Below are 18,965 nucleotides of genomic sequence, written 5' to 3'. Positions count from 1 at the left end.
AGGGGCGGAGGGAGGGGGCAGCATACCGAGGCCCGCCCCTGGCCGGCCAGCCCAATCCCGGGGCCCCACACTGCTGGGACTGCCTCGGGGCTCCGCATCTCGGCCTAGAGAGGGAGGACCTGTGCCCTAGCTACTGAATGCCAAGGTCCAGGATCCTGGTTCGGAAGCTGTAGCCGCAAATCCAGGTTTTGCTCTCACTTGGCATCATTACATTGGGCAAGTCCCTACTTCTCTCTAGACTCAGTTTCCCTATCTGTAAACGGAAGGTTTTGGATGGAAGTGATCTCCAAGGAAACTTCTCGCTCTGTATGTATCCAGTGACCCGTTTCCTTTCAGCCAGCCGGCCGAACTCGAGGGCAGAACGCCTGCGGGCACAGACTGGAGTCGGGGCTGGCCAGCCGCCGGGCCGCAGCAGCAACCCGCAGAGCGGGCTAATCTGGATCCCGACCAACCCATTATGTTCCGGCTCCCTGAGGGCTCTGGAAAGCGGGATGAGCACTTTCCTTAGGGAAGAAAAACAGGTTAAGAAAACATTTCACTCAAAAATCCAAACAAGGTTGGGTCTTGTGCCCGAGACCCAATTGCTTCTCTTAGCACAAAAATCTCCGTCCAGAAGTGGGCCTGAATGAAAAAGAAACCCGGGCTCTTCCTTTACCAGCTCATAGGACCTTCTATCAGAAGACTTGAAAGGTACTTGAGATGTCCACTTGTCCAACGCCATCATTCAACCAATGGTAAAACCTCCTTGCCAGTAGATAATTCTTGAGGCTTGTATGGTTTTTCTAGAATCACTAAATTTATTTTGGGTGTTTTAAGATACCAGAGCCATCATGCAATGAAAGAGGAGTCCTGGGATTTGGCTGTGGTCCTGACAAGTAACCAGATCTGTGGCTTTAAGATTATTTCCTTTTTGGGGGGGGGGGGGGGGGCTCGGTTTCTTCCTCTGTAAAATGAAGGTTTCACAGAACTAGAAGCTGGAAGGATCCTAGTATATCCAACGATTCTCAAGCATTTATCAAGGATACTTCACTGCTCTGGGCCTCAATTTCTTTTTCTGCAAAATGAAGGAATGGCATCGAAAGACCTCAAAATCTGATTGCATAAAGTAGTCATTAGACAATCACAAAGAAGGATGCTCATTTTGAACTCCTTACTTGTCATTCTGATTAATCTGGGAACATGTGATCCTCATTGCAACTCTTCAGGTGGCCTAAAGTTTGCAGCTTCCCAATGGATAGAAAGGGGGAATAAAAAGGAAAGAAACAAGCACTATTAATTAAGGTCCTGTTAGGTGCCAGGCACATAGTGAATGCCAGTAGTACAAATCTGATCTTATTTGATCCTCACTACAATCCTAGGGAGTGGATGCTAAAATGGTCCCCATTTTATAGCTGAGAAAATTGAAGCAGAATTTAAGTCACTTGTCCATGGTCACAAGGCTACTAAGTGTCCCAGGTGGGATTTGAACTTGGGTCTTCAAGACACCAGATGCACCACTCTATTAAATTTGCCACCAAGCATCACTTTGAGAAGCAAAAACTAGTTTAGCAAGAAAAGTAAAGATGACAGACAGTGTAATGGAGAGAGAGAATTGAGCTGTCAGTCAAGAACCCTCATTTTAGTCTCTGCCACTGACTCAATGTATGACCTTGGACAGATCATTCTCCCTCTCTGGGCATCAGCTTTCTTTTCTGTAAAATGAGATATTTCAGTTAGATTACTTCAAAATTCCTTTCCAGCTCTGACATTTTAAAAGTTCTATAGTTCAAGATCCATTTAGCTCTAATGTTTTATATTCTAGAATCCTGTTCAGCTCTAAGATTCACTTGCCCATTTCTGATAGACAAAACCATTCTATATTCTTAAATAAATCTATGATTAGTGTGAACCATCCCCATTTCACTTATTTTGACTATTTGTAACATCTGTGTTTTCTTTGATGGGGATGGGGCTCCATCCCTCAACACAGACCATGACACTTTTATTCTCTGTTTTCAATCATTCTTTGTTTTCAATCATTCTCACTACCTACCTGACCCATTTCCTCAAAATTTCCTTTAAAGTACTTCTTATTCACATTTGGCTTTTTCATTTGACTTTGACCTCAATTTCCTTATTTGTAAAGTGTTTAAAAGGGGGGGGCAATTTGTTTAGTCCCTTTTGACTCTGGGTCTGTGATCCTATAATTTATAACTTTAATATGTTAAATGATGTTTTTACTCTGCATGATCTTTCTGCACCTTTTGGATTATTTCTTCTGAGGTAGTGGAGTTCCATGATTCAGATGAACAGAAAAATATCAGTAAAGGGATGGGCTGTTAGAGAAGTAAGCAATTTGGAGTAACTGAAAGGAAATGCAATTTTTCAAACATAAACCAGCTTGAAAACTAATTTCTACTGAATTCCATCTTATTATCCACCTAAACACTTATCCAAGTTGCAAATATTGTTGGACTAATTCCACATGCTGGATGTAGCATCTAGCTGTCTGTCATAATCTAGGCAATTCACATTTTCCCAACCATTTTGTTTTTCAAGTGTGGATGGTTTGACTGAACTTTTTCATTATCATGGTCTTTCCTAAGATGGTTCGATGCAATTAGGAGGAGCAAATCTGGAAATAAATTATTTTGAGAATTGTGCCATCATTAAGCTAATTGTTCCTTTGTTTGGACCTCAGGTGGAATATCTTCCATCATACTGCTGTTAAAATCTTTGGCAAACAGGTATCATCATATATTACTTGAAGTCAATGATCAGCAGATCACTGAACAAGGTAATGTCTATTGATTCATCTGCCATGTAGTTTATGGAATCCAAGCCATTAAAGAAAGAAGAAAATATTTATTTAATGCATAGGAAGCCAGAAAGAATCATAAACAAGTGGGACCTCTTTGAAAGTTACATATTGAATATATTAATTATTACATTACATTATATATTATTTATATGTAAAAAGAAAAGCAAGCCATACATAGATTTATAACTTCATGTATAGTCTTTTTTTTAATTCTATTGTGTATATGAAAATACCTATTCTAAGTTCAAAATAAAAAAGAAATTTAAAGAATTCACATTACTAAGGAAAATGAAGTTAATTGGTTGCCTTGTCTTTTTCCTTCTCCAATCTAGCTTCCACACAGCCACTGAAGTGATAATTCCCAAAGCACAGATCTTCCCCTTACTTCTTGCTCAAGAAGATCAAACAACTCCTCTATGAAACTAGGATGAAATATCAATTCCTTTGTGTTGTATTTAGGGTTCTTCACAATTCTGTCAAGCCTCCCAAATATCACACATTGCTCCACTTTCATGCGTTCCACATCCAACCAATCTGACTTACTGTTCTTAAGGCACAAAAATCCTCTTCCTGCCTCTGTGCTCTTGCACGGGTTGTGATGTATGCCTGGAATGCCTTTCCTTCTTACTTGGACCTCTAAGAACTCCTAGTTTTCTCTCAAACTAAGTACTGCCTCTTACTAGGAACCTTTGCTGATCTTCCCTAGCTACTAATGCCCCCTTGAAAATACTTTTTATATCTTAAGCACTTATTAATGTATATGTGTGTGATTTCCTCCATAAAATAAAAGCTTCAAGAGGGTTGGGATTGTTTTAATTTTTGTCTTGTAATCCTCACATCCCAGTATAGTGGTAGTAGATGCTCAATAAATGTTTTGATTGACTGATAGGCATTCAATAAATGCTTGTTGGTTGCTATTTTCTGAGTAGGAAGATTTTTTTTTTAGGTTCTGGGAAGGCAAATGGGGTTAAGTGGCTTGGCCGAGGCCACACAGGTAATTGTGTCTGAGTCCAGATTTGAGCTCAGGTACTCCTGACTCCAAGGCCAGTGCTCTATCCACTGTGCCAACTAATTACCCCTAGTAATATATTTTCTAAGGTAACTATAACAGTGCTTGAACTTTCAATGCATCCTTGTTCTCTCCCACCCACCCACCCACTTCATTTACTCCCACTTTTCTAACAAGATCCAGTCCAATTCAACAATAATTAAGAACTTTTTGAAGGCACTGTGCTAGCTACAGAGACTTAAAAATCAATAGAAATAGAAACTCTTGCCCTCACAGAGTTAAGTTTTATGGGGCCATTACCTTGTGATTCCAGTCCAAATAGATAACCCTCCTTTTCCCCACCCCAATACTTCAAAATAGTCTTTACTCTGCATTTTTATACTTAAAAACTCCACAAGTCAGTAAAGAGATGTGCAGAATTTCTATATCAATGGTACAGAAAAAGACTGTAGAGAAAAAAAATACAATTAACTTTAGACGAACTGAAGTCTTTGATAAAATAAAGTCGTCAAATCCAATTCCAGAAAATGAAGATTGTAAGACTGAGGATCCCTGGTTCTAATTTTTTTTTTTAGCACCATTGAGACTTCAACTGAAGTCATCTTCATTTTAAAGTGATTTTTTTTCACAACAGTATTCCATTAACCCAATTTAGGGGCATTGGATGGTAATTGGAACATTGAAATAGATGGTAATGAATTTTTATTTTGAAAAGACCCCCCTCTTAATTCAGCTATTAAATCATTCAATAGATAAAAGTCCCCAGTCCCTTTGTCTTTCATATTTTAAACCTAGAGTTGACCAAAGTACAGTTAGTTTTAACAGCAGTTACTCAAATCACCTGTTTAAATCACCAAAGTAAATTTGGACTAGGTCTTCTGTACTGAGGGTTCTATACTGCTTTTTCCTCGTACATAAAAAGAAGAAAAATTACCAATTACCAGCATCCCTTTCCTCTTCACAGAGGTGGGGACTGTAGTTGTGAAATGTTGGTTGGTTTTTTTGAGCTATTTTATTTTATTTTATTTTTAAATCTTTGTTACAAGGGTTGACTCCCTGATTAGGGGAGTTTGAAGGAGTGTTCAGAAAATATTTTTTTAAATTATAAAAATTGAAAAATAATTTTAAATAAAGAAACTGAATCTGCAAGCTGTGATTTCTTTTTTTTTTTTTTTTGCAAGGCAAATGAGGTTGAGTGGCTTGCCCAAGGCCACACGGCTAGGTAATTATTAAGTATCAGAGATCAGATTTGAACCCAAGTAATCTTGACTCCAAGGCCAGTGCTTTATCCACTACACCAACTAGCCATCCCGCTGTAAACTGTGATTTTAACACCTACAATGAACCTCGTCTTGTGCTGGAGGATATATCAGATATGAGAAAAGTAGAAGCCATTGTCTCTGTCGCTGAAGGTCCTATAGTCCATTTTATAGAGACCAAGTTCTCAAGGGAGAAATGAACTAGGAGAGTAGATTAGAATTATAAATAGAAGGGATTTGGAAAAACCAAGTATCAGAGCTGGAAAAAATCTTTGATGAAGCAATGGGCTTGGAGTCATGAAGACCCGAATTCAAATATGTTCTCGGACACTAACCAGTTGTGTAATTTTAGACTGTTTGCTTCAGTTTGGCTTTGTAAAATAGGAATCATAACACTACCTACTTTCCAGGATTGTGAGGATTGAATGAGATATTTATAAAAAGTATTTAGCACAATGACCATCATGCAGTAAGCAATTAATAATTGTTTCCTTCCTGTTTTCCAAATAAGACAGGCTCAATATAGTTCCATAATGACAGGTCTCTGGACAGAATTTATGTAACATTATTCTCAATTTCACACATATTGTCAGATTTGGTGAATTGATTTTTTTCTATCTCTTTTTTATTCTTTTCTTACAAGGGCTGACTTTCTCTTTAGGGGAAGAGGGAAAGAAATGTTTGGAAATCAAGGCAAAGAAAAAAAACAAAAGCAGCAGTAATATTTTTCAAAATTAAGTTCAGAAGAAAAAAAGCAAATGGTGACAGCATATACAGTGAAAAGATCACTGAACTGAGAGGTCAGAGTCCTGAGTCCTCTTTTACCATTTACTGTTTGATGACCAAGAGCCATATCATATGAAGCTACTTCTTCACTTATTTTGACTATTTGAGACATCCCTCTATCAATATAGATCATAACTCCTTTATCCTGTTTTCACTCATTCTCACTACCTTCTTGACCCACTTCCTCAAAATTTACTTTATACAACTTCGTATACACATTTGTCTTTTTCATTTGACTTTGACCTCAATTTCCTTATCTTTAAAATGTAAAATGGTCTCAGTTTCCTCATCAATAAAATGGTTGAAAATAATCTCATCTCTTGGTTCTTTCTCTGGGTTATTATGAGAAGAGAAAAATGTATGAGAAACGGCTTTATAGCCAGAAAGTTTCACAAACTGGAGCTATTGTTCTCCAGGAAGGATAATAGAATACAATAATAGAATGAGGAAAATGGTAGATGCTGTTTATTACATTAGACTGTATATTCTTTTTATTAGGATGGAGCTCAGAAACATGTTGTCAAAGAGACTTAATTAGGCAGGTGTTCCAAAGGGGCTGGTAACCCTGGTGATGGTTATAGCAATAATACTAATAATCATGCTAATTAAGTGATGCACTTTGAAGATTGAACAATGGAGGGGCAATTGCTCTGAAGTAAGCTTTAATTGCTTTGAGGGAGAAAAAGATCAAGAATTTGTACCTAGGGGCAGCTAGGTGGCACAGTGGATAGAGGATCAGCCCTGGTGTCAGAATACCTGAGTTCAAATCCGGCCTCAGACAGTTAATAATTACCTATCTATGTGGACTTGGGCAAACCACTTAACCCCATTTGCCTTGAAAAAAAACTTTAAAAAAAAGAATTTGCAGCTTATGAAGATAGCAATTACAGACAGTTTTGCTGTCTGAGGCCACTTTCTGGAGGTGGTTGGGTTGCCCAGGGTGGGATAACACCCTACACTTTATTAGTTGTAGGGGTAGCTATTCCTTTTCCCTTTCATTTTTAGCAGTTTAAAATGGATATGGGGTTGGTGGGTGGGTGGGAACCAGAAATATCTTTACAAGTGGACTAAGGAGCTAGACATGAAACAGGAAGGCCTAAGTTCAAGTCAGATCACAGCTAGTGACTGTTGTTTTCTTTCTTGGAGCCCTCTGTAAAATAAGGATGCTTGCACTTCCCACTTTGGAAGGTGGTTGTGAGTTCAGTGCTTGGTAACATATCAAGTAAATGTGAGCTTTTATCATTAACTTGAAAGTCCTAGGATCATTGTTTTACAGTTGGAGATGATAGTTGGAGCATGATAACTCTATTTTGTTGATAAGGAAACTAAGACCCAAAAGAAGGTGACTTCCCTAGGTTATTCTCCACTAAGGTCTTGACTTTAATCCAATACAGAGACGTCTCTATTCCTTCTCCTCTTTGAAATTCTAGGTTTTTATGAAGTCAGGAACTTTGAAAGGAGGGGCAGCACAATAAGAGTGGATGTGGGGGGCAGCTAGGTGGTGTAGTGGATAAAGCACCGGCCTTGGAGTCAGGAGTACCTGGGTTCAAATCCGGTCTCAGACACTTAATAATTACCTAGCTGTGTGGCCTTGGGCAAGCCACTTAACCCCATTTGCCTTGCAAAAAACCTTAAAAAAAAGAGTGGATGTGAGAAGTCAGCAGGATAGGATTTGGAGCTGGGACTTTAGAGCTAATTCAAACATTTTACTAAAAGCAAATAGAACCCTCATTCTCTTGATGTCTCTGGCATACTGACCAAATCTACTACTCCCCAGCCCCTTTCTTCCTCTGTCCTCCTTTTCCAGTATACCTTTTGGGAAATCCATTTAATCATCAAAGCAATTCCCTTCATCCACTGTGTCTTCTTTTTATCATCTTTCCACCTTTCCAGATTCAGGGAAATGTGACTTTCTCCAAATGCAAGAGCCAACTTCTCCAGTCCTTATTGTTCCACATCTCATGTTCCCCAACATACTTATCAGGAGAAGTAAATGAAGGCATTCCTGGCTCCCTGTGGTGACTATTAATCAATTGATCAAACAAGCAATAAATCAAGAATTTGAAAAATGTCTAATATGTGCCAGAAACAGTAGTAGCTGCCAAGAACACAAAGACAAAATAATGAAATCTTCAAGGAGTTTCTATTCATTCTATTTGCCACCAGCATCCTTTCCACCTTTGAGGTTCATTCCATCCATTTCTATCATCTTGTATATATATCTTTGATATTGTTATCTATTGATCTCCAAGTCGCTCTGACTCATAATTCTGTCTCCATCTTAACACATACTTGGGGTATGAGAATGGGGGGGGGCTTCAATATACCTATCAATGTCTTCTCTAGCACTCTGGTCTTCCAGTTTACCTGTCTCTTTAACTACTATGGACTATATTCTATTCCACCTAAGTGGATCAGAGAGAAATCTTACTATTGCTTCTAGCTTTGAACTTGAACTATGAAATTCCCTTCTCTGATCAATGTCCAGTTCTCTCCCTCCTTCTGCCACTGCTTCTTTATCTCAGCCTAGTCTCTCATCCTCAGTTTTTAATTCTTCTCACCTCAAACTCTGCCTTCCCATCTCCAATTTCTTGTCAGGACTTGTCAATCTTATCATCTCTCATAGACACTGGCAGCACCTCAGTACAGGTCCTAACCACTGAGCAACTACAATGGTAACCTGCTTATAAATCTGCCACCCTCAGAGTTCTGCTTACTTCAGTCCAATTGTTACTACACTGTCAAAGTGATCTTCTTAAAGCATAGGTCTCTACCCTATTATACTTCTACTCAATAAATTCCAGTATCTCAAATATCAAATACTGTTAGGCTTTTAAAGCCTTTTATAAACTATACCTAGTCTCACCTTCCTATTCTTCATATACTTTACAATCCCCACCCCCCAAGTCCTCTGCAGTGACACTGACCTCTTTTCAATTCCTCAAACAAGAGATGGAGTGCTCTCCTGATTCCAGGCATTTTTCACCGGTTCTCTCATGCCTAGAATGCTCTTTTCCTTGGCTTTTCTGGCTTCTTTCAAGTCCTACCCAAAATCCTACCTCCTTTAGGAAGCCTTTCCAGATTCTCCTTAATTCTACAGCTCTCCCTCTGTTATTTCATATTATTGCAGTATACATATTTTGATTGTATATAGTTGATTGTCTCCCCATTAGACTGTGAGTTCCTTGAGAGTCTTTTGCCTTTTTTGTATATGTAGTGATTAGCATAGTACACAATGAGTAGTAGGCACTTAATGATTATTGACTACATCCTAAATTTACTCATCTTCATCATAATCTCCAATCCCTCCCATCTCTTCCAGTTCTCCCAAAACATCTCCAGGGCATAGCCTCTGGGTCCACATTCTGAATAAAGATTCTTCACAATCTTGACACCACCTAGAGTTGATCAGCTTAACTAAACACTGTCCCCATCCTTATCTTCCATGTCCCCTAGTCCTACTACCATTCACACCCTGACAATTCTTATCTTGGATCAACTCTGTCATTTTCTTTCTCAGTTCTATACTAAATACCAATGGAGGAATTCATGTCATCAATTTTCAGTTAAGTTCAACTTCCAGAGACCCATAATTTTCCCCCTGCCTTTTAGTACTGCCCTGGAATGAGGGACTCAGACTCCATTAATAGCCTTTAAAATCCCTTAAAATAATCAATAAGATCTCCTTTGAGTATTGTCTCCCTGAGTTAGAAAGTGAAGTCCTGGCAAGCAGTTAGCATGATAGTAAACACTTAGTAAACATCATACAACTCATTGTACCACCAAAGAGCAAGATATAGGTTTGCTCTTCAGTATCACCATCCTGTCCCTTGCTGTTCCTGACCTCCAGCTCCTACATTGCCCAGGAACACCTCCAAGCCTGCCACTGGTCTCTTCTACATGTGACTCATTTTCTTGCAACCCATTACTCCTTAGCTATATTCGGTTCACTGCTATTACTAAGGCTGTGGTTCCCTGAAAGGACTGTCTGTATGTGCTGGGCTCCCTCCAGAGAACTAAATCCAAATGGAGCCCCTGTTCTTTCTCTCTCTCCCCCTTCCCTCTACTATTCCCTTCCCTTCTTTCTCTTTCCACCTCCTCTTAAAAGCCAATGTTGACTTCATTGACTTCATCAGCCAGTCATCGTAGTTGTGTTATTGAGTATCCCTGGAAACAAGCACTCATTTCAAGGTAAAGAATTCACATCTTATTAAAGAGACAACAATGTGACAACAAAGGATCAATCTCATCAAGTCATTCATTTCAAATTATCAAGCATTTATTAGCTACTTACTATCAGACACTGTGCTAGGTGTTAGGGATATGGATACAAAAATGAAACAGAATCTACTTTGCAAACATGCATACTCTGCAAACTACAATTCTTTTTTTTTTAAATATAGTATTTTCTCCCAATTATTCAGTGAAAATATTAGCTTTCATTTTTACGATTTTGAGTTCCAAATTTTTCTCCCTCCCTCCTTCCCCACCCTCTTTTCTAAAATGGTAGGCAGTTTGATATAGTTTATACATGTGCTATCATGTAAAAGCACATTCCCAGATTAGTCTTAAGTTGTAAAAGAAGAAACAAATCAATAGATCAAAAGAAAACTAAAACAGGATAAATTGAAAAAAATTCTTCCATCTGCATTCAAAGTCCTTCAGTTCTTTCTCTGGATATGAATACCATTTTCCTTTGTGAGTCTTGTACTTGTCTTGGATCAGTGTGTTACTCAGAAGGACTGGGTTATTCACAGATGATCACACACAATGTCACTGATAGTGTGTACATTGCTTTCCTGGTTCTGTTTATTTTGCATTCATTTGTACAAGTCTTTCAAGGTTTTTCTGAAATCTGCCTAATATGTATTAGTATTCCATTACATTCATATACCACAGCTTGTTCAGTCACTCTCCAGTTGATGAGCATTCCTCAATTTCCAATATACTGCCACCATGAAAAGGGTTGCTATAAGTATTTTTGCACATGTGGGGTCTTTTCTCTTTTTTATGATATCTTTGGGATACAAACCTAATAGCGGTACTGCTGGATCAGTTTTGTTGCCCTTTATACACATTTCCAAATTGCTCTTCAAAATGACTGGGATAGTTCACACTTCATCAACAGTGAATTAGTGTCCCAGTTTTTCCACATCTCCAACATTTTTTGTTTTTCTAGTCTGTCCCAGTTGTTTTAATTTGCAGTTCTCTAAACAAGTGATTTGGAGCACTTCTCCCTATGCCTATACATAGTTTTGATTTTTTCATCTGCAAACTGCCAGTTATATCCTTTGACATAAATTTATTTTCTAGATATATCTGAAAAATGAGGCTTTTATCAGAAGCACTATAAAGAGTGTTTCTCAGCTTTCCTTCTAATCTTCATTGCATTGGTTTTGTTTGTAGAGAAACTTTTTAATCATAATCAAAATTATTTTATATTTCATAATGCTAGCTTGTTTAGTCATAAATTTTCCCTTCCCCATAGCTCCTCTAATTTGCTTATGATGTCTAAATCATGCATCCATTTTGGCCTTACCTTGGTATAGTCTGAGATGTTGGTCTATATCTAGTTTGTCTCCTATTGTTTTCCAGTTTTTCCCAGTAGTTTTAGTCATATAGTGAGTTCTTAACATAAAACCTGGGGTATTTAGGTTTATCAAATGCTAGGTAACTATGGTTATTTATTACTGTGTCTTACATACCTATTCTGTTCCACTGATCCACTCCTCTATTTCTTAGCTAATATCAGTTTTTGGCAATCACTGCTTTATAATACAATTTGAGATCTGGTATTGCTGGACCATCTTCCTCTTTTTTCATCAATAATTTCCTTGATATTCTTGACCTATTGTTCTTCAAGATGAATTCTGTTGAATCTTGAAGAACAAGATGAATTCTGTTATCTTTTCTAGCTTTCTCAAATAATTTTTTGGCAATTTGATTGCTATGACATTGAAAAAAGTAAATTAACTTTGGCGGAATTACCATTTTATTACATTGGCTTAGCTTACCCATGAGCAATTGATGTTTTTCCAGTTATTTAGAATTGACTATTTGTGTAATTTTTGTAATTCTGTTCATAGAGTTAATGGATTTCTCTAAGCAGGTAAACTCCCAAGTATTTTACACTGCTTAGTTATTTTAAATGGAATTTCTCTATCTCTTGTAGCTGTTATGAAAACATGTATTCTTCATCTATTTGAAAGTCTGTTATGAATTTTACCCATGAAACAAGACCTGAAACACATCTTAATTCACCTCTGTTGACTCCATGTATGTTGTTTGATGAAGGAAGGATCTTCTGGAAGCATACAGGAAGGACTGGAAATCTAATGAAGAGGCTACAAGGAGTGTAATGCTTTGCTGCTGTTGTTACCTGTGAAGATTAGGCAAGTCACTTTATTTTTTACTTTTTTTTTTGTTTTTAGGTTTTTGCAAGGCAATGGGGTTAAGTGGCTTGCCCAAGGCCACACAGCTAGGTAATTATTAAGTGTCTGAGGCTGGATTTGAACTCAGGTCCTCCTGACTCCAGGGCCGGCGCTCTATCCACGGCGCCACCTAGCGGACCCTAAAAATTACTTTTTAACATTCACTTTTGGAGTTGGGATTGTCTCCCCCAGAAGGTAAGTGCTTCTACAAAGCTGGGGCTTGGCCGGCAAGGAGGCGGGGGCGAAGCTTCCGGGAAGGAGGGAGACCCACCGAGGACTTCCGGAAAGAGCCCGAGAATCCCGAGAGCCGTGCGCTGAGGAGGGCAAGATGGCGGCGGCCGCTGAGCCCGGGAAGGAGGCGGCGCCGGACGGCGCGGACCCGGCCGCGCCCCGGGAGCAGGAGCGGGAGCTGGAGCTGGAACGGGAGCGGAGCAGAGCCTTCCTGCGGGGCCTGGAGCTGGTGAAACAGGGGGCAGAGGCGCGCGTGTACCGCGGCCGCTTTCTGGGCCGCGCCGCGGTGATTAAGGAGCGCTTCCCGAAGCGCTATCGGCACCCGACCCTGGACGCGCGGCTGAGCCGGCGGCGCACGGTGCAGGAGGCTCGGGCCCTGCTGCGCTGCCGCCGAGCGGGTGAGCGCATGCGCGCGGCCTCGTGGGCGCAGCTCCTTACCCACCTAGCTAGGGACCCCGCCCCCACCCTGGAGGAACTTCCACTCTGATACCGGAAGTCCGAGGGAGTAGGAGGGGCTTAGGGAGGGGGCGGAGTCACGGGCCCGCCCCCCTGCGGCTTAGCCTCCTTTTTGGAAAAATGAATGGAACGCGTTCTAGTGAATGAGGACGGCCGCTAGGCGGCGCAGTGGAGGGCGTGCCAGACCCGGTGGCGGGATGCAGCCTGTGCGGCCTCTGCCACCCCGGGCCCGTCATTTCACACCCCTCCTCACCTGTAGATGATAGCAGCACCTGGGCCTCCAGGGTTGTGTGAAGACGCAGGTGAGCGCATTGAGAAAGCGCTGTATAAATGCTCTGCCGTAGTGTTGTCATGTGTGTAAGGCATAAAAGAGAAAAAGCATTAGTGTTGTCATGTGTGCAAGGCATAAAAGAGAAAAAGCATTAGTGTTGTCATGTGTGTAAGGCATAAAAGAGAAAAAGCATTAGTTTTGTCACGTATGTAAGGCATAAAAGAGAAAAAGCATTAGTGTTGTCATGTGTGTAAGGCATAAAAGAGGAAAAGCATTCGTGTTGTCATGTATGTATCGCTTAAAAGAGAAAAAGTTTTAGTGTTGTCATGTGTGTAAGGCATAACAGGAAAAAGCTTTAGTGTTGTCATGCGTGTAAAGCATAAAAAGGGAAAAAGCATTAGTGGTGTCGTGTGTGTAAGGCATAAAAGAAAAAGCATTGGTGTTGTCGTGTATGTAAGGCATAAAAGAGGAAAAAGCATTTGTGTTGTCATGTGTGTAAGGCATAAAAGAAAAAGCATTAGTGTTGTCATGTGTGTAAGGCATAAAAGAGGAAAAAGCATTCGTACTGTCGTGTATGTAAGGCATAAAAGAGGAAAAAGCATTCGTGTTGTCATGTGTGTAAGGCATAAAAGGAAAAAGCATTCGTGTTGTCATGTGTGTAAGGCATAAAAGAGGAAAAAGCATTAGTGTTGTCATGTATGTATGGCATAAAAGAGAAAAAGCTTTAGTGTTGTCATGTGTGTGAGGCATAAAAGAGAAAAAGCATTAGTGTTGTCATGTATGTAAGGCATAAAAAGCTTTAGTGTTGTAGCATGTGTAAGGCATCAAAGAGAAAAAGCATTAGTGTTGACTTGTAAAGTATAACGCAGAAGAAGCAACAATTAGTTGGGAAAGACCTTGTCTTAATTTCAAGTTTCCACTAAGAAACTTGCTGTGTGCAAACTCCTTGAGGTCAGGGAGCGATCTTTGCATTTTTTTTTTAATATTTTCACACTTCTCGAAGGCCCTTACATATGACAAAAGTTTTAATCAGTACCTATAAACTGATTTCAGGGAATTATCCTTCTTTAGATTAAGATCTAACCCCCAGCCTTTCCAGTTTTGTTGTTCCTGCTGAAATTGTTTGGCAGAATAAGAAAACCCTTAGAACTTTACAAAGATATTTAATAAAAACTTTAGAAAATTATTAAGATTTATTAAAATTGGGGGCGGCTAGGTGGTGTAGTGGATAAAGCACCGGCCTTGGAGTCAGGAGTACCTGGGTTCAAATTCGGTCTCAGACACTTAATAATTAATTACCTAGCTGTGTGGCCTTGGGTAAGCCACTTAACCCCATTTGCCTTGCAAAAAAACCTAAAAAAAAAAGATTTATTAAAATTACCTTTTCTTGTTTGTCTCTCCTACAGGAATTTTAGCACCGGTTGTCTTTTTTGTGGACTATGCCTCCAATTGCTTATACCTGGAAGATATTGAAGGATCCCTGACTGTCAGGGATTATATCCAATCAATTCAGACGACTGAAACAGATCCTGAAAAACTCTCCCTTTTGGCAAGGAAGATTGGGAAGATTCTGGCACAAATGCACGATGAAGATGTTATTCATGGAGATCTCACCACTTCAAACATGCTTCTGAAAATGCCTATTGAACAACTGAGCCTGGTGCTCATAGACTTTGGCCTTAGTTTCATTTCTGCCCTTCCTGAAGATAAAGGTGTAGATCTATATGTCCTAGAAAAGGCCTTCCTTAGCACACATCCTAACACAGAGACCCTGTACCAGGACCTTCTAAAAAGTTACTCGTCAGAATCCAAAAAGTCAGGCCCTGTGATAAAAAAGTTAGATGAGGTGCGACTGAGAGGAAGGAAGCGGTCTATGGTTGGGTAGAAGATTCTGTGGTGGTACAACACAATTTATTTTCAAATAAATTTTACAGGGAGGCCACCAAAATTTGTGTTGGGGCTTAATTTCTTAAATTCTGAATTTCAATGTCACCCAAAAGAACATGTCTATACACACAGTGGAATGTAAAAAGGGAGCTTCAGACACTTAATAATTACCTAGCTGTGTGGCCTTGGGCAAGTCACTTAACCTCCTTGCCTTGAAAAAACTAAAAAAACAAGAAACTGTCCTACTTGCCTATCTCATTCTCAATGAACTTCTTTCCATTCTGTATGTTAAAAAAAAATGTTACAATGCCCCTCTTTTTTAAAATCTCTTGCTAGACCCCCCTCAACTTATTCCCTCATTAAAAAAAGAGAGAAGGGGAGACCCCACCTTGTAACAGATAAGCATAGACAACCAATCTATACAACATCTAAATAGTTATATCTCTATGTCTTGTGGGACAGTATCACTCTCCAGAGGTGGTTTTACAGCTTCATCATGCTTCATACTTTTATCATTCCTTTTCCTTCCTCATTTCAAACCCTAGAACATAACCAATCCACTCCTGAGAGCTTTTGTTTTTCTTATTTAACTCCCTCAATACCTAGAGAAAATATAAAGATTCTGAAGAAACTCTTCTCTATTGGAATGTCAGAACTATAACTTCCAATTCTCCAAATTTATTTTTCTGAATGTTTTTCAACTCATGTTTGAATTTAAAATTTCTACTTGGCTCTTGTCATTTCATCATTGCTTTGTGAAATTCCTCTTCTATTAAAGTCAGTATCCACCTATTGGATTATACTTAGCTTTGCAGGTTAAATTATTCTTGGCTGTAAGCCTTTTTATTTTTCCTTTTGGAATATTATATTTCAAGATCTTGAATTTGTAGTAGAATCTGCCAGGCCTCATGGGATGCCGGCTATATAGTTCTTAGTACTTTAATTGCTTCGTTCTGATATTTGCATTCTTTTTTCCTTTGATGTGGCAGTACTTGATTTTTGCTACAATGTTTTCTTTGGGGGGTTCCTTTCAGGAAGTATTGAATGGATTCTTTTTGGCAACAAACATATATTAGATCTAAATAGTTATCCATTTAAGATTTCTTGAAATACAGGGTCCAAACTTTTTATTATGATTTTATGGAGTTTAATAAATTTTCTTCCCTTGATCTATTTTATAAGCCAGTTATTTTGATATTAGATATCTTAAAGATGAATAACTAAATAAAAATGAAATAAACTATGCTTCTGTACTCAGTTCACTAGGCTTCGCTCTGAGAGTAGATAATGTGAGTCCTTTGGAATTGTTATAGATCATTTTATTGATCTGAGTATGTTTTTCATTGTTGATCATGATAATATTGTTAATAAGGACAGTGCACAACTGGTTTTGCTCACTTCACTTTGCATGAGTTGGTTTAAGTTTCCCTGGTTTTTGTGGAACCATCCTCATCTCTTATAACACAATTATATTCTGTCACAATATATACCACAGCTTATTCAGCCTTTCCTCAATTGATGGGTGTCCTCTCAATTTCCAACTTCTTGCCACCATATATTCCTATAGGGCCTTTTCTTTTTTAATTGATCTCTTATTGCTAGTCAAAGAGTATGTAGTTTTATATTTTGAGCATAGTTCTAAATTGTTCTCCAGAATGGTTGAAGCAGTTTACTGTTTCACCAACAATACATTTAATTTCCCTATTTTTCCACTTTGAAAGCTTTAAGCTATCTCCAATTTTTTTTTCCTCTAAAGCTTTTGTGTCTTTTTTCCTACTTTGGTCTCTTGTTTCTTTTAAGTATTCATGTAGTTCTTGAGTGAAATCTATTTTTAATTCTCAATCTCTAATTTCAGTTACAGTTACTTGCTCTTTTGGAATGATCTTTAGATTTATAATAGTTTCTGATACTGGTTTTTCTTTGATTTGTCTAGTTTTAGGCCCTGAATTGGGGTTTTGTGCTAGGGCTTAACCTGCTTCTTGTCTCTTCCTTGTACTTACTACTTACTCTGGTTGACCTGGGTTCCTCTCCCTCTAGGATTAGACCTCCCTTGGAACTTTTCATTTGAACATTATGGGGAAGGTCTGGCCCTGACTCTTAAGCCCCAGGTCAGGAATTGAAGCTATAGAGAAAAGCTAGATATTTCAGAATCTTCTCTGGCATCTCATTTCAAAGTATTAGGGATTTCAGTCCATGGGCCTAGGCAATCTTAATAAGAGCATTATGGCATCTTTCTGATCACTGCTTACTTCCTGGGCCTTTGAAGTTTTCCACTGGAGTTTTTTGATCATCTTTTAAGTTTTCTCAGGGAAACTGCCTTTGTTACCTCTAAGCACCAAGGTTTTCCGGTTATATATGTTCTGCCCTAGGTCATTCTCTGGTCATGATGGAAGGCTGCCCTTTGCTGGTGGACCCCCTCTCCAATGATCCCTGGGCTTCTGGGTGACTTTTAGTATAGTTCTGAGGTGAAAGATGTCTCTATAGTTATTTATTACCTATCTTGCTTAATTCATCTCATTCAGACTTCAGGGTTAGCTAGATTAGATTTATGGAAGCTCATTAGTCTATAGGTGATCATCTTGACCAGAAGCTATGGTAGTATATTTTTATGTAGTATTTTGTGTCATTGGCATTGTCCTTATCACCCTTTATTGCCTCTGTGAGTTGTTTTGTCAAAAGCTGTTATTGGAGTGGTTCTTAGCAGAACAATACTTTAAATATGATTTCTTCACTTGTCTTTCAGAGGGTTCCAAGGGATCTAGGAGTAAGGCTAACTTCTTTTCCAGCCACTTTGTCACAACCTCCTAGACATACTTGCCCTTCTCCTCCAGAGACTGTGTCCTGAAGGGACTCCCCCTTGGGTAGCTTCCTTCCCTGGAGAGTTCCAGCTGTGCTTCATTCACTCTCTCCTCTTGGGCTGCCTCCTCCAACTGATCAATATGTAGTTATACCTTATTTTGTTGTACTTCCCAATGGTTTGTGGCAACCTTGGGTTGAGCAAATCTGTCAACACCATTTTTCCAACACATTGTTTTTCACATTTTGGTAATTCTTGCAATATTTCAAAATTTTCCATTATTATTATTTGTTAAGGAGATTATGATCAGTGATCTTGGATACTACTGTTTTAATTGTTTGTGGGCACCACAAACAACATCCATAGTAGGCCCTGAACTTAATGTTATCAGCGTCATTGACTGGTTTCTCTCCCTCTCCTCTGGCCTCCCTATTCCCTGAGACACAATAATACTGAAATTAAAGCAAATAATAACCATATAGTGACTTCTAAGTGTTCAAGTGAATGGAAGAATACAACTTCTTTTACTTAAAATCAAAAGCTAGAGATGATTAAACTTAGTGAGGAAGGCATGTTGAAAGCTGAGATAGTCCAAAAGCTAGGTCTCTTGTGTCAAACAGCAAACTATGCAAAGATGCAAAGAATGCAAAGAAAAAGTTCTTAAAGGAAATTTAAAGTGCATTTGTTAAAAGCAATAAAGCATTTTTAAATTTTTTTTTGTGGACTGTACTATTTCCCTCAATAGACATAATGTAAACAGAATTTTTATATGTGCTGGGAAACCATAAAATTCATATGACTTGCTTTTTTGGAATATTCACTTTATTTTAGTGGCCAGAAACCAAAGCTGCAATATATCTGAGGATATGTTGTATATTCTAGACACTACTAGGGAAGCAAGGTACTAGAGATATAAGGACAAAGGATGAGAATTCTAGGGGTGACTAGGTTAGGCCTGTAATCCAATGAGGCATATTAGAAGAACCAAAAGGATAGTCATTCTGCCCTTGGAAGTATAGGTAAATGTGGCCTGTGAGT

The 18,965-nt window shown here is 39.0% G+C and overlaps 1 protein-coding gene across 1 annotated transcript; it reads left to right on the top strand.

Annotated features, from left to right (window-relative positions):
* The first annotated feature begins 12,562 nt into the window (after positions 1-12,562).
* TP53RK (TP53 regulating kinase) lies at positions 12,563-18,746 on the top strand. The gene is made up of 2 exons (XM_074210156.1): positions 12,563-12,914; positions 14,650-18,746. The coding sequence occupies exons 1-2, from the start codon at positions 12,614-12,616 to the stop codon at positions 15,126-15,128; spliced, it is 780 nt and encodes a 259-aa protein (XP_074066257.1). The 5' UTR covers positions 12,563-12,613; the 3' UTR covers positions 15,129-18,746.
* Positions 18,747-18,965: the final 219 nt, after the last annotated feature.

The sequence above is a fragment of the Macrotis lagotis genome, chromosome 1, assembly GCF_037893015.1.
Source record: "Macrotis lagotis isolate mMagLag1 chromosome 1, bilby.v1.9.chrom.fasta, whole genome shotgun sequence".
NCBI lineage: Eukaryota > Metazoa > Chordata > Mammalia > Peramelemorphia > Peramelidae > Macrotis > Macrotis lagotis.
This window is presented reverse-complemented; position numbering and strand designations above follow the sequence as displayed.